Raw genomic sequence first — 21,925 nt, 5'->3', positions numbered from 1 at the left:
GAGAGGTGTGTGTGGGGGGGGGGGGGTACATGTTCGTTGCCGGATGATACTCGGAGTGGACCAACATGCCAACACATAATGCATGCAAGGGAATAAGACTCGGTACAAACTGCTTTTAATACCCATGCACTGTATGATGTGTATTCAAGAAGAAAAGGTAAGCAGCAGAAATTGGCCTTTCTCAGAAAGGTGTCCAAAGTGGAATCAAATAAAATTGATCTATTCACTGACATAAATAAAGCTGTCATCAGGCGTTGATAGGTTAAGTACATTGTCTTTTGAAGCAGTGGGTGGTGTGGGCCTGAACTTCTCTTTCCATCATAAAGCATTAGTATCTGCCACCAGTCCTGGTGCAATCGCGTTGAGTTGTTCTTTCATGTGTCGACAATGCTCCAGTGTCACCTCCAGCAACCACTGTTGCACTAGCTGCGCATGTTCTTGTCCGTTTTCTTCCTCGTCTGACCTACGACAGGGCAGGAACATCACAGGCGCAACACATACAGAACCATTGACATGCTCTGACTAACACTTGTCGATGTGTAGTCAGTTTTAGGAAGGATTCGTTGCACATCAGCAAGATTTTGGGATTGATTGTTTACCTTCATGATACTTCAACCCTGAAAACTTGAGTAATATCTGACGGAAAATGGTCTTTGACCCCAACAGTTTTTTTTTGCGATATAGGGCCGAGTTACAAGAGCACGTGTTAGGGTGTAGCACAATGTAATGAATCATTGAATAATGATGAGGACTGATGGTTAGACTTACTCTAAAGCTGCCTGACAGGCTGACAGTAGATACTGGCAGTCCGAGGACAAGGCCTGCAGTCACAGACAAGAACCACAATGAATCATATTAATACATTTTATTATCGTAAATCAGATCACTCGTAGTCATAGATCCTTGCAGCCTGAATGCTCCGAGTCCTATTATGATTAGCTCCACTGCTTCGCACTAGCATGCAGATGGTCCAAGATTCAATTACCAGGAAACAGAGGCTACAGCTGAGGTTCAAATCCTGTCGGGGAAGCGGAACTGGGATTTCCCTACACGGCTACAGTGGCCGGTCCACCATGAAGTGGGAGCTCATCATCGGACCTGGCACGAGGGTAACACTTGGGGTCGGTCTGATCTGCTCATCTCCTACTGCTTTAGGATCTGCATACCATGGTATGTACCTTAAAATACATTTTAGCCACTGCGGTGGAAGAGTTCGGGCAGATGAGGAATAATCGGTGGGATTGACTTTCATATGAATTATTAAAAAAAAAAAGGGCAATACCGCAAGGTTGCGTATTTGACCTCCTCCCATCTTCCTAAGAAAGCCGCTTGAAAAAGAAGAAGAGGATGTGTTTGTGCACACCTGCCTCTGAGCTCCTCTAATTATCAGCAAGAGCACACTGAGATGCCCAAGAGTGTTCAGCTGCAAACTCTGGGGTCTGCTATAGTAGAACTTCACATCATGCGACAAATCCGTGAACATTGCCTGCGCCTGGCCGGACCATACATGATTGCTAAGCCAAACTTGGTCAGCTGCCACATGATCGGGCATGGTGAGTCTGGCTGGTAACAGGTGATCAAAGTAAGTTGTTGGACGATTGATTGACATAGCAAAGAGGCCATGATCCGTTTCAATCCAATCAAGTGACTACCATATTGGCACTACTTACACTAGCCACACTCTGCTGAATTGCTGACATTTGCTCATGTTGCTCCTCGGTTAGCGAGTCTCTTACTGCTGGGGTTAAGTGAATTTCTCCATGCTCCTCGGGCTGCCCAAAGATCAGACATGATACACGGTCACAATGTATTCTCGTGAAATGAAAAAAAACTTGGCTTCCAATGTGCATGCATTCATAAGTTCGCTTTGCAGCGTGTGATGTTGTATACTGTCAAGTGTCAACAGTTGTCAGTAGGTTCAGAAAATAATGGCGGGGTGAACACTGCGGCAAGATCAACATTGTGTACCGCAAGAACAACACTATCCGTAGGGTAGGAAACAACCTAGTGAGCACAACCACACCCCGTGACACCTGACAATGAAACACATACAAAAAAAACAGTTTATCTAGATGCAAGTCACCAAGCTCGTTTAGTCATTTTCACTATCTGGCCAGTACTAGTATCTGCCACTCAAGTTCACACACCGACCACACACCCACTACACACCCACTGCACACCCACCGCACACCCACTGCACACCCACTACACATCCTCTGCACACCCACTGCACACCCATATGATGCCCATCGCCGGAGGCGATGATAGCGATGCTACAGCAGAAGCCATAGCAGCTTGTGCTGGGATACCACCATTCGCTTTTCCTGGCCAGTGAATCCCTACGTTTTGATCTTTTTAATTTTTTTCACGCACACACATCACACTACATACTCCGGCATGCATTGGCTGTTGGTAACCACCCAGGAGAATGAAAGAAAAGTCAGGAGTCTGAGAAAGAGAAGAAAGACGTGTGTGACCATAATCGTCGGGAGTCGAACCCGCAACCTATCGATTGGAAATCGCTGCACATACCACTGCACCATATGGGACACACTACACTGCACACTCACTGCACACCCACTCCACACCCACTACACACCCACTGCACACCCACTACACACCCACTACACATCCACTACACACCCACTGCACACCCACTACACACCCACTACACACCCTCTGCACACCCACTGCACACCCACTGCACACCCACTGCGTACCCACTACACACCCACTAAGCATCCACTGCACACCCACTGCACACCCACTGCACACCCACTACACACCCACTGCACACCCACTGCACACCCGGCTAAGCACCCACTGCACACCCACTGCACACCCACTGCACACCCGGCTAAGCACCCACTGCACACCCGGTTAAGCACCCACTATGCAGCAACTACACACTGACTTACCATAGTCAACATAAGCACCTGACCTGGTGTGCTAATAGCGTGTTCCTGGGCATAGAATACATGTAGATCACAATCACTCAAACAGGGATGGATCATCCTTGTCCATGGCATACCGAGCTTTCCCCGTCGCCCTTTCCAAGGTGCCAGGTACATTCACTCTTCAAAGTGGAATGGACCCAGTACAGGAGTGATTGAAACTTGAATCGCAAGGCCTGCCGTTACAGTATAGGACTCAAACCAAAAAACCATTCTGCACATCGCACCAGTGCACTAGCCACACTGCACCTCACTCAATTCACGGTTAACTTGAGGTTTAGCTGTTTTGACTTCGTTGGCCTTCATGACCTGATGTCCGAGTGACTGACCACAGTGAAATTCAGGAAGTTGCAAAGCATTTTCAAGTCAGCTGTGCAGTATGATGTCAGTCAGTGGGCAGGAAGTGTGAGCTCCAACGTTAGGAGCTCAACGCAATGAAGTAAAGTGTCACAATCGCTTTCCACCATGAACTTTGCTGGCTACAGTTTCATCAAGTCCTATTCAGTAGGGTGTGAGTACTGCCACCAAATTAGCAGAAATATAACAATGTGGACAATGGCACTAGTATATTAAAAATGCCATTGTCATTGACCTCCCCTCCCCGGTTCTGTGCTCTTACCTTGACACAATCTGTTGCCGTCTCTGTCACTGTACTAGCACTGGCACTGGGCATCTTATCATCACAGACACGGGAAAGAGAGCGCCTCACTGGTGATCTGCTATTTCCGCTTCGAGGTGATGAGGAGCCGCTGGCATTGTTATGCTGAGCAGATGACGCTGAGCCCCTGGTGCGTCCTATGGTATGTCCAATGGCATGTCCCATGCCATGTATGGCATGTCTAGACCTAGGAACACTAGGACTATGCTGACGAAATGTTCGCCGACGGTGTGCACGCGCTGAGTGACGGCTGGAGACACGACCGCTGCTCACTGTCGCCGGTGACGTGCCTTGTGTACTTTGTGTGCTTTGTCTCTCCTGCGTAACTGATTCGGTGCTCCTTGACCTGCTGCGTTGCTTTCCGCTCTTGGACCTGGATACAGCTGCTGATGCTGCTGTCGCTGCCCGTACATGGGATGCTTGCACTGTGTCTGTATCCATGGCAGCAACAGCAACAACAGTACCTTCTGACTTGCTACTTGTATCAGGGTTCACCTTATTTTCCTGGTTCTGAGGCTCTTGTCCCATCCTTGCTACATGCGGTGGTTTCCTAGGTAACACAGTGGCGACAGCGGCAGAAGCAGTAACCGCAGCTGTTGCGGCTGCAGCGTTACGCTTATCTGTCTGAAATGGTGTCACACGCCTCATTGGACTCAGGTCTATATTGCGAGAAGCCAGAGCAAGAAGTGCTCCAGGCGGTTTGAGAAATACCCGGTTGATGGTCGTCCAACTCCTCTGCTCGTTAATCAGGTAGGCACGGAATGGCTGAACTATCCACTTCATCTCAAACAGAGTCGCCCTATGCAGTCTGCGGCATGAACATGTGAAGCATGCACGCACATGCACATGTGCGCGTACATATTGACACACACACACACACACACCACACACACACACACACACACACACATACACACACACACACACACATTTTTGCAAATACTTCAACGCATTAGCAGGGTTCTAGCCAAAGGAGGGCAGTAGGGGGGGGGGGGGGGTGCTCCCCCCATTCTGATTGAGCGCCCTCCTCCCCTACTCATTCGTCTATTTTTGTGTGTTTTCAGTCCATTCAACGAAAAATGCAGTCGATAGTCACTAACAGAGAGTTCATAAAGGCACACTCATCTGGGGAGAGCCCGTACGTTTGCATTTTGCATGGCAAGACATTATGGGAAAATGGAACTTGAAAATGGGTTGCAGGCAACTGATTCCGCTGCCCCCCTCCCCCGCTCCTAATAGTTTTACCTGGCTAGAACCCTGCATAGTACATACACATAATATGTGTGTATGTGTGTGTGTGTGTGTGTGTGCGTGCGTGTGTGTGCGTACGTGTGTGTGTGTGTGCAAGCACATACTGTACTGTACATGTGTATGTGTGTACATGTATATGTGTGTGCATGTGTGTGTGTGTGTGCACATGAATGGGTGTGAGTTTGGGCACGGATGTGGGTGTGTATTTTAAAAATGTGTATGCACTATGCAGGGTTCTAGCCAGGTAAAAATGTATGAACACGTGTGTGCATATATTATATGCACACACGTGTTCATACATGTGGTGAGGCTCATATATGCACACATGTGTACATACATGTGCAGTCATGTACACACACGCTCGCACACACACACACATACACACGCACACACCGTGCACCATGTACATGTACTATCAAGAGTACATGAAACTCCTAGTGTTCAGATTGGTTGCTGTCACGGCGCAGCGAAATTCCGTGATTACTTACATGTACGTCATTTTAGTGATGTGCTGCGTGCAAACAGAACTTTTTCTTTTCTTTCTACGTATGCATGTACAATGTGTCATGTAGTTCTGCACAACAACTGCAGCTCAGTTGTACACAGCTGTACAGGGAGTCGTCCGGACGACTCCCTGGTACCGGTTGCACACGCTATACGCGGTGCGCGCGGCGTAGATCAGGGAGTCGTCAAATACGTATGGACCATGAGTAGAGTCTACGAGGGATATACATGGACCGCCGAATATTTTCACGAGTGCGTTAAATAGCATGAGGGAAAATATAAGGGACACGATACACAGAGTACGAATGGTATGATCCATTTATCCCATGTACTGTCCCAAATAGAGCGTGACCAACAGTGCAACACTAAAATTTCCCTTATTTACTTCTTGACGTGACCCGGGGAATATGTTTGACCCCAGCGGAGACAGCAGGGTATACTATAATTATCGCTCTATATTCCCCGCTCAGAACGGCCGCTGATTGGCTGAAATCGCCCAAATTGTATCGTATCATGGGTTAACGTGTTTTTTTTACGACTCCCTTAAATCCCTAGGGGGGGGGGGGCGTTCGTTTTGATCTACAGGTTTTGGTAGAAACTACATGTACTTCTTTCGGTAGAGGTGCTCGTTTTTTTCTACTCAAAAGGGTAGATTCTACTTTCCTCTATCGGCTCTACCAGGAAAAAAGTTGGTAGAAGCCGGTAGCCTGAAGTTGGTAGAGGTACGGGATTTCCAGCAAAAATCAAGGAGTTGTACACAACTCCATGCAAAAGAGAAACATTTCACATACAGTCAACTTCGCTAATAACGACAGCTGGTATAACGACAATTCACGAATAACGACAGAATTCCCATGTCCAGAGCAAAGTCCCATCTAACTGTAATCAAGAGTACATAACCCCCCAGAGTGTGCAACGCCTGATCCAGCTCTGCATAGGGTCTTGGTCGAGCATAATCGGATCTTTGCGTCATAATACCGTACACATCTGAGGGGAACCCGGGTAGTCACGGGTACTCTGGGATCAAAAACAATGGTGCCCTGCCTCGAGACCGGCCTTTTGCTGGTGTGGAGTGTACGCATGACATCAGAAGATCCGATTCCGCTCGACCAAGACCCTATGCAGAGCTGGATCAGCGTTGCACACTCTGGGGGGGGGTTATGTACTCTTGATAAAATGAGACTTCGGGTATAACGACACTTCGCGAATAAGGACACTTTTCTGATGCCCCGCCGCCGAGTGTCGTTATAAGCCAAGTTGACTGTACATATTACTTGAAACTCGTGTATTGAACCAATAATAAATGTAGAAAGGAAAAAGGATATTATGGAAACGAGGTGGTGGAGAGTTACTCTTAACTCGTTTCCATAATATGTCTTTTTTCCTTTCTACATACATAATATTACTTGTATAAATCGTGAAAAACTACAGTTGCGCTCAATGAAATCCGACCCAAAGTGCAAAGCTGGCGCCCTGGACCAGTTCCGATTACATCATTGTGGGTGTACATGTGTACGTCCAGCCGCATTCATTCCACTGCCAGGGCGTCAAGGGCCGTGGAAGTCGAGGATGCCAGTTTTGCACATTGGGTCGGATTTCAGTGAGCGCAACTGTACTAAATCCGGTAAAACAGCGTTCGTGCACATAATACATGTACCTGTACAAAACGTCAACCCGGAGGAAGTGTATTTTACTACTCCCTGGTCAAAACTGACAAACTGAGCGGCTCTATCGCCGAGTGACTCCGAGTATTCTACTCTACCAGGTAGCTAAGGGCGCGTTTGAATTGTCACTCTTTGACTTTTCGAGGAGTTTCGTTTTTCTGAAGAGGTGGCCTTATTGGCCTCTACAGAAAAACAAAACTCCTCGAAACTCCACAACCTCACCCGTTGCATGAGAGAGCTCTAGAGCTAGAGGTGGATTACAGTGTAGTTTTGAAGAGTTTGGAATAGCTATGTCGAGATGGTCGATCTGATCTGACGTCATCATTGCCATGACAATTCCACTGAAAAACTCTAAAAATGATAGAAACCGTTCTATTGGGACACTTCGGGCATGTTTGCCAATGATTGGTGAATCCGGATTCAGATCAGAGTCACTGGAGCAGTCAGAACACCAGTTACCAATCAAACAGAACGGCGAATATTTTTGCCGGAAATATAGAACTCATGATAGCTCATCGTGCCGCGAACTTCAAAATTTCCACAGAGTTCAAAGATTTTTACGTTGCTCAAGATGCGAAGGCAAAACCGTTGAAACTTGAAAGGCAACTACAACCGGAGAAGAAGCTTCGAAGACAGCCAAAAAATCAATCATGGACGTGGGGACCGCCGTGTAATGTGCAAAATCACACGTAGACCTCCATGCACATCCGGCACCACCGACACCCTTTCGTAATCACTGACAGTGACATGCCAAAATCCATTCGAGTCAAAACAAAAAACGAAACTCATTGCGTAGTCCTGTCAGGTTTTCATTGGGCTCTGCAACATGCTGGCTGCTCCAACCTCGGGGGTCGGAGTGGTCAGAACATGTTCTGAACACTCCAAAACCAGAGCAGACCAGTGCAGACCAATCAAACGCCCCTGTTCTAAACGATCCTGTTCCGGATCCGACCAATCAAACGCGCCCTTCAACTCTTTCAAAAATTTGTTCGAACAGTTGACAGGTTGATGAAGAAACGCCCCCTAGAAACGAACGCAACTAGATATCCCTGGACATATACGACGATTGTCACTTTTTTTGAATAATAAAAATCATTCTGTACCAATGCCAACGGTGCGCGGTCCGCGGCCGCAATTCCATCATCGAACTGGAAGCAACAGAAATCGTTCAAGGAAGATTTGTACCAATTCTACTTGTAGTTTCTTCAGTTCGTTTGGCTTTCTAGCTTTGGGCATCGTGCAGTCATGGCCGCTCAACCAGCGTCTCGCGAATTCTTGTGGGGAATTTTCCAAAAGTATGTCGTGAGCGTAACGGGCGTGCGTATCAGTAGAGCAACGGACATGACCCGTGGTTTTGGTGCTGAAATAATTGTGTTTCAGGGTTGACACAGACAGAAGTCAAAAGATCTCAGCCAATGAATTGGGACAAGCGCTGAAGAATGGTAGAACTGTGTTGTCTGGCTGCAGTAGAGGAATGCATGTAGGCACAGCTCTGTGTCTGTTGATCTCATTGCGTGCTCCTTAGGATCGTTCACTCCGTTCAACCCAGAAACTATTCGTCTGATGATCGGTGAGAATCACTCAATGTAATGGTGTGTGAAATGAACGCATGGTGACTTCAAGCTCCATGATGTACTCTTACTACATGTACAGCAGACAACTGACTACAGTATAAGTGTACAGTCATGTACTAACAGTGTATTATTTTGAGCACATTGGTACTGTACATAGCTACTGTACTAACCAAAACTGTGATCATTTACGTGTCAATATTTCTGTTCCCCGTGGGAAAATTCCGCAAGAATATCTCGGAAATGTAGGCTGAAAATGTGAAAAGTGCGAGGTAAAGTCAAGGACAGCTTTTTCAAGGACGGGGTGCCGTGCCTGAGATTGTGGCGAACATGTCGCGCATTGAAAAGTATACGAAATGGGACAGGTTTGTCTCCACCAGCACTTGGAGCGATTCTGAAGCTTGTTCTTTTTCGCCCAAGCCACCATGGAAGGGCTTCTTGGCAGCTGCTCTGACTCAGCACGAGTGTCGAACATGAAGTTGAGCACCATCCTAGTGCTTCTTTCACCTCCACACGTCCATTCCCGTACAAACTGAATGTGACATGGGCTTGGCCTGTTCACCAGCGATTCAAATATTTCTCTCACGTGATGCCAAAAAGTGACCGTTGGTCCGTCCTTGAAAAAGCTCTATTGCGGTGAAAGTACCGTGAAGCCCAACTATTCGTGGCTCTCAACATACAGAAAATGATGGTGATTTTCATATTACAACACTCAAGCAGTCAAAGCTATAGCTAGTACATGAGCTAGTACATGTGCTCTTGATAGTACATGTACATGTATACATAGCCACAGCCTTGACCTGACCTGATGCATGATGATTCTGTGCCACCTGGCCTGGCTTGAGACGTTTCACAAATCTCACACCGGGTGCAGGGGCATGGCATTGCATGGGCACGTACATGTACAGCAGCTTTCAGTGCCCCAATTGTGAGTTTCCGGGAATATTGTGGTAAATTTTGTCAAAAACGCGGTGGTTTAGGGGCCCTCCATAGTTAATGATCTTTTACACAAAACGAAGGAGTTTTGTTTATGGGCGGGTGGATTGAGGAGAGTTTCGTTTTGAAAATTATTGATAACTGAAACATCGCATCTATTCTAGCTGTCAAGTTCGTTCGGGGGTCATAACTAAACTTTTTCGTTCCGTGAAAATTATCGATAGTGCCGGATGGCCCCTTGCAAAACATGTGAAAATCACGGATTTTCGATTTCTGCACGGCCGTGGGATCACGGTTTTCCCGGGGGCAGACATATAAACTGGATGTCAATACCGGTACATGTAATTGAGGAGAGAAAGACCCAATGGAATTATGACGTGGCGCAATTGGTGAATTGTTGCCAGTCACTCGTATCAATTGGTCCATTTACAATTAAATTGATACTTGCTGGCTGAATCCCGATGTTCGCAATTTTGTGTTTACTGGTTGTGTCCCATAGGAATGTTTGATCGAGACGGTGATGGCACGATCAATTTTGATGAGTTTGGATCTCTGTGGAACTATGTGAGTCAATGGCAGACTACGTTCCGTCAATACGACCGGGATGGTTCAGGTTCTATTGATAAACAAGAGCTCACCACAGGTAGGAGAGACCCTCTAAGTGGCACACGTACATGTTCCGTTCTTCCGAATACATGTGCCATGAAAAGCCAATGCTTTGAGTGCACTGCAGTCCATTCGTAAAAAAAAAGAAGAAAAGAAAAGGTGATCTTTGGCTCTGGTGATCTCCTGTATTGGGTGATGTTATTGTACACGATGCAGTGTCGTGAAATTTGAAAATTCAAAACGTTACCTCAACTGGAGTTCGACCCGCACGATGTGCTGTTGCAAGTGGAGTCAGACGTTCTGGATGAGCATGTTTTTTTCCCGATTGCGTGGAACCATGAAGTAAGAACCAAAGCGCAAAGACACCCACATTTGGCAATAACTAGTACACTCGATTGAAGTGTAAGATTGAACACAACATGTGAGTTCATGAAGTATTCGTCTTGTGCAATTGGCAATTGTCAGATGTGACGTTACACGTCCAATATGACTTTGTTGGCTGTCACTTGGCTTCTACTTTGCACCAATCTCCATCACCACTCCAGTATTGATATGTAGATTATAGCACAACCTATTTGTTTACCTCTCTTTCTCCGTGTGATTGAATTAGCACTTGTGTTAGTTGTGTCTGGCAAGGTTCATAACACCTCCATTCTACACTATTCGGTTTGTGTTAGTTTGTCACATACATGTATGTGTGTTAGTTTGTCACATACATGTATGTGTGTTAGTTTGTCACATACATGTATGTGTGTTAGTTTGTCACATACATGTATGTGTGTTAGTTTGTCACATACATGTATGTGTGTTAGTTTGTCACATACATGTATGTGTGTTAGTGTTGTCACATACATGTATGTGTGTTAGTTTGTCACATACATGTATGTGTGTTAGTTTGTCACATACATGTATGTGTGTTAGTGTTGTCACATACATGTATGTGTGTTAGTTGAGTGTAAACAGTACTACTAAACACCTTGCGCCAGTATCTTCAACATCTGTGTAAAAATAGTATTCTCTAGTTCAACCCTTTCATTCAACAGCAACATCTCCTCTGATGAGTTCCCATGACCCTTGTAGAACGAAACAAGCTATTCAGGAGTAACTACTTGCTGTCGTGGAGTGTGTTGCTCGTGTCTACTTAGTCGGGGGGGGGGGGGGGGGGGGGGAGGGAGGGGAAGAACCTGTTACTACTTGCTAGGGAAGCCGTAATTTGCTAGCAGCTATGAGCTATTCAACTGGAGAGCAAGATTCTTTGAAGTGGAATGCATGTACAATTGAAATGAAAACAGTTCTGGGGAATGCTTGCTACCATTATAGTCAAGTCAGGCTTCTTATATCTTACGTATGCCTTTCGCTGTCACTTGTGACCCACATGTGCTCTAACTGTGTCTTGGTTTGTGTGTTTGTGTGTGTGTGTGTGTGTGTGTGTGTGTGTGTGTGTGTCCGTCCGCACCATGGGCTGCAGCGTTGACAAGTTTCGGTGAGTAGAATGAGCTTGTTTCTTCCTTTGCAATGCCATTCAACACCTGCGTGATTGCCAATCTGCATGTAACCATGGTCTGTGTATGTCCCTGGGTATCTGCATGTAGCCATGGTCTGTGTATGTCCCTGGGTATCTGCATGTAGCCATGGTCTGTGTATGTCCCTGGGTATCTGCATGTAACCATGGTCTGTGTATGTCCCTGGGTATCTGCATGTAGCCATGGTCTGTGTATGTCCCTGGGTATCTGCATGTAACCATGGTCTGTGTATGTCCCTGGGTATCTGCATGTAGCCATGGTCTGTGTATGTCCCTGGGTATCTGCATGTAACCATGGTCTGTGTATGTCCCTGGGTATCTGCATGTAACCATGGTCTGTGTATGTCCCTGGGTATCTGCATGTAACCATGGTCTGTGTATGTCCCTGGGTATCTGCATGTAACCATGGTCTGTGTATGTCCCTGGGTATCTGCATGTAACCATGGTCTGTGTATGTCCCTGGGTATCTGCATGTAACCATGGTCTGTGTATGTCCCTGGGTATCTGCATGTAACCATGGTCTGTGTATGTCCCTGGGTATCTGCATGTAACCATGGTCTGTGTATGTCCCTGGGTATCTGCATGTAGCCATGGTCTGTGTATGTCCCTGGGTATCTGCATGTAACCATGGTCTGTGTATGTCCCTGGGTATCTGCATGTAACCATGGTCTGTGTATGTCCCTGGGTATCTGCATGTAACCATGGTCTGTGTATGTCCCTGGGTATCTGCATGTAACCATGGTCTGTGTATGTCCCTGGGTATCTGCATGTAACCATGGTCTGTGTATGTCCCTGGGTATCTGCATGTAACCATGGTCTGTGTATGTCCCTGGGTATCTGCATGTAACCATGGTCTGTGTATGTCCCTGGGTATCTGCATGTAACCATGGTCTGTGTATGTCCCTGGGTATCTGCATGTAACCATGGTCTGTGTATGTCCCTGGGTATCTGCATGTAGCCATGGTCTGTGTATGTCCCTGGGTATCTGCATGTAACCATGGTCTGTGTATGTCCCTGGGTATCTGCATGTAACCATGGTCTGTGTATGTCCCTGGGTATCTGCATGTAACCATGGTCTGTGTATGTCCCTGGGTATCTGCATGTAACCATGGTCTGTGTATGTCCCTGGGTATCTGCATGTAACCATGGTCTGTGTATGTCCCTGGGTATCTGCATGTAACCATGGTCTGTGTATGTCCCTGGGTATCTGCATGTAACCATGGTCTGTGTATGTCCCTGGGTATCTGCATGTGGGGCTACTACATACCAAATGGTGTGACGTATTGTACAGTAGTTGTTACTGCTTCAAAGGAGACCAGAAGGACACAGCCACCATTACCTTTCTACTTCGAAGTATGCTTGCATGACTTACATGCTGTGCCTGCAACCTGGCGAGATCATTCACTGACACGAATAGATGCATAGTCCTTTCCCGGGATCATTCGCTGGTACACTCATAATCCTTTCCTGGGTAGGAAACAAAGGTTTGGACGCTTGGAAGAGATGGGGCGCTCTGTCGATATTTTACGCTATTAGAATTGAGGAATTTGTTCGTGGGTGGTGTGGTCCAGTTTGGGTTTGTGATAAGGAAAAAAATGGAAGGCAACTGTAGCTTCCTACTCGTATAGTCAATCATGGCCAAAGGGATAGTATTCACTCTCTATTTGCTCTAGGTACATGTGTTGTGCTGCATGTATGATATGCTTTTGTGTGCATCATGCTGCTCCTGCCCATCTCAATGCTCTCCTCGCTGTTCTACTACTCTTGCCCATGGGTGTTTTCAACGTCTCCCTCCCTTGGCATTGTACGTGACAGTCAGTGTTCGATTGTGTTTGCTTTTTGGCTGTTTTAGGCTACCGGCTGTCGCCCAACTTCTATGACGTTCTGATTCGCAAGTTTGACCGAACGGGACGCGGTAGCATCACATTTGACGACTTCATTCAGTGCTGCGTTGTTATTCAGGTTAGGCACTTGTCTGTTTCTTCCCAATGGTTTGTGTGCATTGTCGCTGCCAGGCGCTTTACTTAGCAATGAAAGGATACCTAAAAATCTTGTTCTATTGGTGCAACCTAAAGGTTACCATTAGATTGGCTGTACCCTCAAGACATGCAGTAATGTTTAGACATGTCAAGTGTCATTCACCTAACCTCCAGTTCTCCTATATCCGTAAAAGATATTATTATGGATTTACACTCATACGTCGCTTATCCGGGCCGTCCAGGACCGGGCACTGCCAGTAGCTTTGAAATGTCCGTAACTCCGAATCACATACATTTTGATGCGAAAAGGCCCTAGATATGGCATGTGACATTACTATTTCCACAAAAGAGTACGTGTCAAGTACAGTAGTAATATTTCCACTAAAACTCGCCCAAAGAGTGCCCGGTAGACCGAAGTGCCCGTGACTTTGGGGTCCGGATAACCGAGGAGGTATGAGTGTACATGTACTTTCAAAGTATACTTGGTTGGCAAAATAACGTTAGATCAGATACATGTATCCATGCGAGTATTGCCCGTGCTGTGCCACTGGTCGCTGTGCACGTGGTGGCTGTATTCGGGCAAGATAAAACACACTGCTTTACGTATAGCAGAGGGACAGTACGGCCACTGTCACAATTTTTAAGTAGAGTATCTGTGTCAACAATGCCTCATCATTGAGGACATCGGTGTCTGATGTGCATGTAATTTTTGCACCGTATTGTTCTTGGGGCAGTTGTGGATTCTCAGAGCAACACACAACTGCATGACTGTACTGTGCTCTGTGTTTGGCCTTGTCTCAGACCTTGACTGGCAACTTCCAACGCTTTGACACCAATCGAAACGGCTGGATTCAGATTACGTACGAGCAGTTCCTGACGCTCGTCTTCAGTCTTAGGAAGTAGATGATGCTATGCACGTGCACTTTAAAAAAAGTAGATGCTGAAACTCGTGCACGCTGTATGCATCTACGCTTATATTCACTGTTGAAAAACATCCATTATCATGAAATAGATTGCTTGCTTAGTGCTCGTCGTACATGTATAAATGCCGAAATAGCGTCTTTGCTTTGAATAGTTTTTAGATGGACATATTTTAGCGCAATATCTTCTTTACTCCGTGGCTTGTTCACAACCTGTTTCCTTTGTCTTGGTCGTTTTCTGTTACCTATCTGGGACTATGTTGTTAATGCCTGCGCAAAAATAGAAACCGCTGGTTCGAGAGTCCATGACCTTTGGTAGGTCTAACTGGAGCTATGGCCAGTGGGAATCGATCAGTTTTCAACTCGGTTAGCTCGTTTTTCGATGTTTTTCATTCACATATTTTTTGTATTTGAAAAATGAAATACATCTTGTACCAAGAGTATATAACCCCCCAAGAGTGTGCAACTCCTGATACCCTTTCTATGGGGCTCGCCGACGGCGAAACTCACATCACGTGGTGTAGTGGCCCAGTTGTACGTTTCCAGCCCGTTTTAGCGCGCAGCGGAGTAATAATAAAGCACTCCCTGGCTGAAACTCACTGCGCATATGCAACTCGCCAGCATAATCATGGCAGATTTTCGGATTGCGCGCACTTTATCCTTAGTTGTACGTAGTACAAAACGTACCTGAGACACGTGATGTGAGTTTTCGCCGTCAGAGACCCCATATGCAGAGTTACACACTCTTGGGGGCTTATATACTCTTGCTTGTACATGACGTCATGTTACATGCTACCGCGTACCGGTGCAAGTACAATCTACACATCTACATGATTGTACGGTACTGCTAAGTGTGCAGCTTCTATAACCTTTTTCTGCATACGCGTCTGCAATTACCGTACCTTTTTATCAGTCGTTGAGAATCCTCTGCTGTTGATACTAAGACCTCTAGAGCCACCATTGGGTCACGCTTCATTGGACCAAAGTTTCGATAATGTTTGGTCCTCCGGAACAGACATCCATCGACAACTGTGCAAACAATCCGACTGTTTGGGCACACAGAAGTACACACATGCATTGCACCTATGAGAATAAACTTACTTCAAAGTTCAAACCAATGTTTGACATTCCTGCGCATGTCCTGGCAGCTCGTATTTCACCAGGTCGTTACGTCATACTTCTCTGAAGTACCCGGACACCGAACAATGTACATGTATGACAAGAGAGCCAAGAGTTTGACAATGCGCGCTTAAGGCTGCAACCACACTAGGTACAAAATCACGTACAAACGGCATTACAGTAGAAATCGTCATGACGACGCGTGCGAAATGCAAAATGCGTTTTGTAGGTTTTCAGCAACTGGCGCACCCCTGTAGAAAGCCACGTTTGTCGTTTTCGTCGTTTTCGCGCTCCTCCTGTGTACAACTAACTTTGTTTTTGTACCTGGTCATCGTACCTAGCATCAGCTTCAATTCAGCATTGTTTTTGAATTTCCCGGTCTTTTCCAGTCTTTTCCAGCGCATGGTACACACGCTTTGGTACGACAAAGTCACGTAATGGTAACGTGAAAACGTCATCTATGCAGACCGAAAAGTGTAGTGTGGTTGCGTACCGACTTGTACTGAGATATGCATGAAAATTTGTACTGTGATTTTTACGTAGTGTGGTTGCGGCCTAAGCTTCTTGGGCAGCAACTAAGCAAACATGCCGTGTCATTCACAAGTTCTGAAGTGGAGACATACCGTAGTGACGCGCATATAAGCGCATGTGCCTATACCCAGGCATAAGAGCACCCTCGCAAATAAGCGCATGGGCTTATATTATTATTATTATAAGCACGTCTGCGTAGTGGGCGGGTTTGCCCACCTCGCTTGTGCCAAACTGTGCCACGTGTCCGTACAAAATGAGTGAGAGGAGAACAAAACAAAGACAAAAACACAAAAGAGCAAAAACTAAAAAAACAGGAAAGTAACGATGAAGGACAAACTTTCCTGATGGGCTTATAAGTGAACGTAAATGCAGTCCATCCCGCGATACACAGACACCACAAAAACACCATGTTCACATAGTTCAATGCGCATTGCACTATGTGCATAATTATGCAAGGTGCCGGTACACTAGCAACTCAAGCGCATGCGCCTATGTGTGAGACAAAACGACCCGCAAAAATAGCAAATAACGCAAAAACTCACTCATAAGCGCATGGGCCTTTATGTGCGTCACTATGGTATGCAGCAGTGAACATTTGTCGTTTGACGCGACTTCAGCATTTGAATGAAGTCGATTAGGGGCCATTCGGAATTATCGATAATTTTCACGAAACGAAAGAGTTTAGTTATGACCCACCCCCATGAACGACAAATATAATTATTGACTTGACAGCAAGAATGTGCTGATGTTTCAGCTATCAATATTTTTTCATAATGAAACTCTCCTCAACCCACCCCACCCATGAACGAAACTATTTCTCTTTCGTGAAAAAGATCAATAACTAGTACGGATGGCCCCTTAGTAGTTGCAATTGCATACATCACCTTCTGCACTCATTTCCTTGCGTTTCGTCATAAATTACAGCACAATCACGCATGCTATCAGAGGACACGTTGGTATTTCCCTCCACTGAATTTGCCATCTTTGCACGGTTACAAGAATAATCAACGGAACTCCATTAATTTTGGTTCAATTTGGAAAATTTAGGAACACATTTGACGGAATCTGCATGGGTCTCAGTACCAGCAATCATTGGCGTGCACGGTTCACATACCACTTTTGTTCTACTTCAGTCACTAAGTGTCACTGATGGGATTGGTTCCGGGTCAGGCTGGGAGAGTTGAGCATTGTCAAAATCTCCCGGTCACCCTGAGTGGCAGTGATTTGTTGTATGCTTTCGCGATTCATTGCACTGGTTCACATAAGAGTGTATGGCACCGGCCCGGGAAAAGGGCCGCCAGAGGCTCCTGCATCGCTGGCCTTGATCCAGGTGTGTACTGCTGGCGATATGCAAAATTGCAAACCAACCCATATGAAACTGTGCATAGGCTAGCCTGCACCTTCAAAACTAACATTGTGCACTGGCTGTGAGTTTGCTATACTAGTACATCAAAATCGAATCCGGGCCGGTACGTGGTATTTAAAATAATGGTAAAGAACCGCTTGGTTTGCTAAGAGCATCGACTATCGATAGGAGTAAATAAGCTTCCAAGAGTGTGCAGCTCGGGATACCCTTTCCGTAGGTTATGGGTCTGGCAACAGCGAAACTCACATGGCGTGATGTAGTGTTCACGCTGCACCGTCCCAGCCTGATTTTAGCGAGAAGTGCAGTGGTATAAATAGCACTCCCTGACAGAAACTCACCCAGCTTACTCAGCGAGTCAGCAAAATGTTTACAGCAGATATTGAGGCTACACGCACGCTTGCATTCGTTGTGTGTAGTATGAAACGTAATCGTAATAGGTGACGTGAGTTTTTGCCATCGGAGACTCTGTACTCTTTTGGTAGCTTATTATTTTTTACTCTTAGTGTCAACAAGAGTCCACGACCAAGAGTACATTAGATGCAAATGTGATTTATGGGTGAATGCATGGCTCGCTGGCTTCATTATGTAAACTTGCCGCCATCACGCCCTCTACTCCTGCACACAAACCAGGGAGTTGTGCCCAAACCAGGTTTGGGTACTACTCGATCCTTGACTCAAACTCACAATCTCTCTTAGCCCAGCTCATCCGCTTTGCTTCATTCGTTCGAATACCGACGCGATTTCTACATTTCGGGTACATGAACTTCAGTTACGTATGAAAGTTGTTTTCAAAGTGCAGGGAAATTTGGTGTTCGCTTTTCCACATAGTGTGGATGTACATGTACCTTCATGATGTAATGAACACCGCACACTGAGCAGATTGCTCAAAATAGAGACCTCAAGTGTATCCTCTTAGTTATGGACGCTTGGTGTCCGGAATCAGTTGAACTCATTGTGCGTACATGCATGACTGAATGTGACTGACTGAATGTGAACACTTACCCCAACTGATCCAGTGCTGGGCATTGTTGGGGATGTTCCACCCGGATATACAAGTCATACTCATATCCAGCTGGCATGGTGATGATCGACAGTGATGACTGTATAGTCCTCTGTTCAAGTTACTGAGTCTCAAGAGTCTCACTCACCCAGGCTCAGTGTTGCCACAATGCCAGTCCGTGTATGACCCTGTGAATGCCGACAAGCAGCAAGACACAACGCGAGATCACTGAGTGCATGCATCTGCTGCATTTTAGAGACAACCATGCAGCACAATGTCCAAAATAATACACTTGAAATTGTTTTCAATGTTTTGGCATAATTGTGCACGTGTGCATGTGTGGTGTGTAAGAGCGAGGGTCGTGGTCATATTGCCACGGCAAGACAACTGTGACAGTCACACTTCATGGGGGGGGGGGGGGGGGAGACTGCTCTTCCTTTTGTCCCCTCATGAATTGTTCATAGTCATGCTGTCATCATGGTCAGCAGATATACATGTAATGATCCGCTCTTGTTTTCAGGACTGTCTACAGGTACTGTTCTGAGTACGAGTAGTTGAGTAGCACCATGAATACATAACCAAGAGTGTGCAACTCGACGATCCCAGCCCAGCCCACAGCGGAATTTGTTTATGACATCAGTCTTTGGTGGCGGTTTGGCTCACTGATGCCATCATGCGTATCCAGAGATCAAAGTACGCTGGAAATAATTTGTACATTACAGCTCCGGTAACCGGTAGTCGAAGCAGAACAATGGACAATAGATCGATGTGTCTTGAACCAGATGAACTCTCACCGTATCTACAAAACAAGTGCGGGAAAGCATATGCACTTCATCATACAGTCTGTATCGGCTATAGCGTACCCTTTTGATTTCCGTGATTTTATCACTATAACCGATGCATCACTATAGGCGATACGATCGATTTTTCTTCTTCTTCTTTTTTCGATCGACACATGGAAAGCAAGGAAATACTTCCAGCATGGCGTTTTGACAAATGAGCATGCTGCATAGTTGACAGTGCCCGCATTTCCATAAAAAAATTCTGTTATGTACATGTACATCAAGAGTACATAACCCCCCACTATAAAAATAAGCAAAGGGAAAAAAGTAAAAAATAGGGCCTTTGATATTATTGCTACATATATTTAAAGTTATCACTATAGCCGAAAATAATAATAGTGTGTTATACATGTTTTGATTCTTTGTTGCCATCATAATATCCGATATATCATTACATCCGATAATATTGGTTATGGTGATATTTTTACTGGATAAAATACGTTTTGCTTTTGATATTTCGTACCAATATCACTGTAGCCGATATATTCTTATATCCGGTCACTCTATAGCCGATACAGACTGTACTTCTGCCAAAGAATGACGCAATCAAAAATTCCACAGTGGGTGAACCCATCGCAGCTCAAGATAGGAGTTGCGCAGTCTTGGCTGTGTACTCTTGGTAGCACTATGTACATTGCATGACTGTACTCTTGTTACTACGAATACTGCATACCAGTAAAAACATAATATTTTACACCACATGTACCGTAAAGTACCGTTGATCCGCCCCCTCTCTAACTGCCGCCCCATGTCAATTTTCTTCCTGTGAAGCGACTTCGGCGTATACAACGAAATGCGATGTTGAACCGACGCATACACTGCTGTACACAATACGTGCCAGTGCAGGATGAAAATGTGCACAATCCAGCACATCGAGTCTGAACTTCCACGTTGTTGTACATCGTACTGCACTTGACAGCTTTAGAATCTAATTCCCGCCCCCTGCCGAAAACCCAGCTGGGAAGTGACATGGCGTGGGGGGGGGGGGGGGGGTGGGGGATCAACGGTACTTTACGGTACATACAGCGCAATAGTATTGTAGTAGCACTGTAGCAGTAGTAGTAGTAGTAGTGCTGGTACATTTAACATCTTTTCGAATTCGACAGCATGTGCCAGGGCGAGGACGCACGGTGCTCCTGACTACAACCATAACCCGGTTGGCAGAGTCCCAGTCTTGCGACCATTTGAACCGTATGGGAAAAATCCGGTTCGGACCCTCTTTATTCTAGGGGCGGTGGTTGACTTTTGAAACCCCTAGAATAAAGAGAATCCGAACCGGGTTTTTCCCCCATTCGGTTCAAATGGTCGCAAGACCGGAACTCTGCCAAATGGGTTATGGTTGTAGTCAGGAGCACCGTGCGTCCTCGCCTTGTAACATGCTGTCAAATTCGAAAACATGTTGAACCTATCAAGCAAGGCAGTTCTAGTTCTATCATTATACTGGTACATGACTTGTAGTTGTTGTTGGTTGACAGCATGCAACAAGGTGGAGGACACCGTATTCGGAAACAGTGACCTTTCTACGACCATCCACGGTTGGTACATGCTGTCAACCAACACCATGTATTGTTTCGGAACAAAACAAGGTTTATCTTCTACCATGACTTAATTGTAGTTGTAGCAGTAGCCAAAAGCGCAGGGCCCAATTGTAGTGTAGTTCAAACAGCAGATGCAACCAAACAAACATCCGATAGCGAGCAGCGTGCATACCGGTACCTCTTACCTTCTACCGGGAACGTATCTGGTGCCAGTGGTCGATGATCCTCTTGGTAGAATTTTTCAGGGAATATAAATTTAAATACTAAAATGTAATAGTCATCCACTCGTTTCACTGGTTCCGACTTAGCGACGGTAGCTGGTAAGGACGCTAGATCACCCTACCCCAAGCTTTATCTTCATTCACTCAAGACACAGCCTGTGTAGCTGGGGCGGTTGCGGGAAACTCACCAAGACGGAAAGAGCACTTCACAAGCATACATGCCCATATGCATCGTCAACGAGACGGTGGTCTTGCCACAGCGGTTGCACGGTGGAGTCGAGAGAGTTCCGTGGTTTCGTCCGAGCTACGAGATAAACGATGTACACTGTAGACCTCTGTGAGAATTGTTCATTGAAATGTCACTACGACAAGACCATGCAGTTGGGCATCTTTCTCTGTCCGGACGTCCATATGGTCCGGGTACTGTAGACTTAGTTGAACGGGTAGTAGTACTAGTAGTAGTTGTAGTAAGTACAAGGGCGGGTGTAGATAAGAGGTATGTCACTGTAGATCTGCCTACATAATTCCGTTTTTGTTTTTTTTGTTGCAGCGTAGTAGCGGCTACATACCAGGGACACTGGGAAAGCCATGGGGAGACCATTATCGACAAAAGCAGCACACCTTCCCATCGTCACCGCGGTTCTCGCCGTTTTCCCATCTACAAGTTCTCGCCAGCAGGCAACGGTCATACGTTGACCGCAGAATCATGGAGGCACTATTCATGAGGAAGAGGAAGCCTGCAG

The 21,925-nt window shown here is 46.0% G+C and overlaps 2 protein-coding genes across 2 annotated transcripts; one reads left to right on the top strand and one right to left on the bottom strand.

Annotated features, from left to right (window-relative positions):
- Positions 1 to 98: 98 nt before the first annotated feature.
- Positions 99 to 21,502, bottom strand: LOC135821074 (CLK4-associating serine/arginine rich protein-like). The gene is made up of 8 exons (XM_065334139.1): positions 21,147 to 21,502; positions 18,584 to 18,769; positions 15,468 to 15,611; positions 3,574 to 4,420; positions 2,919 to 2,963; positions 1,671 to 1,772; positions 769 to 821; positions 99 to 463 (listed from the first exon to the last, which is right to left on the bottom strand). Exons 2-8 carry the CDS (start codon positions 18,658 to 18,660, stop codon positions 319 to 321), a joined length of 1,413 nt encoding a protein of 470 aa, XP_065190211.1. The 5' UTR covers positions 18,661 to 18,769; positions 21,147 to 21,502; the 3' UTR covers positions 99 to 318.
- On the top strand, positions 8,171 to 15,021 carry LOC135821080 (programmed cell death protein 6-like). Its single transcript, XM_065334150.1, has 7 exons — positions 8,171 to 8,326; positions 8,412 to 8,473; positions 8,557 to 8,601; positions 10,038 to 10,181; positions 11,613 to 11,627; positions 13,519 to 13,628; positions 14,447 to 15,021. The coding sequence occupies exons 1-7, from the start codon at positions 8,277 to 8,279 to the stop codon at positions 14,546 to 14,548; spliced, it is 528 nt and encodes a 175-aa protein (XP_065190222.1). The 5' UTR covers positions 8,171 to 8,276; the 3' UTR covers positions 14,549 to 15,021.
- Positions 21,503 to 21,925: the final 423 nt, after the last annotated feature.

Source organism: Sycon ciliatum, chromosome 1, assembly GCF_964019385.1.
Source record: "Sycon ciliatum chromosome 1, ocSycCili1.1, whole genome shotgun sequence".
NCBI classification, from domain to species: Eukaryota; Metazoa; Porifera; class Calcarea; order Leucosolenida; family Sycettidae; genus Sycon; species Sycon ciliatum.
This window is presented reverse-complemented; position numbering and strand designations above follow the sequence as displayed.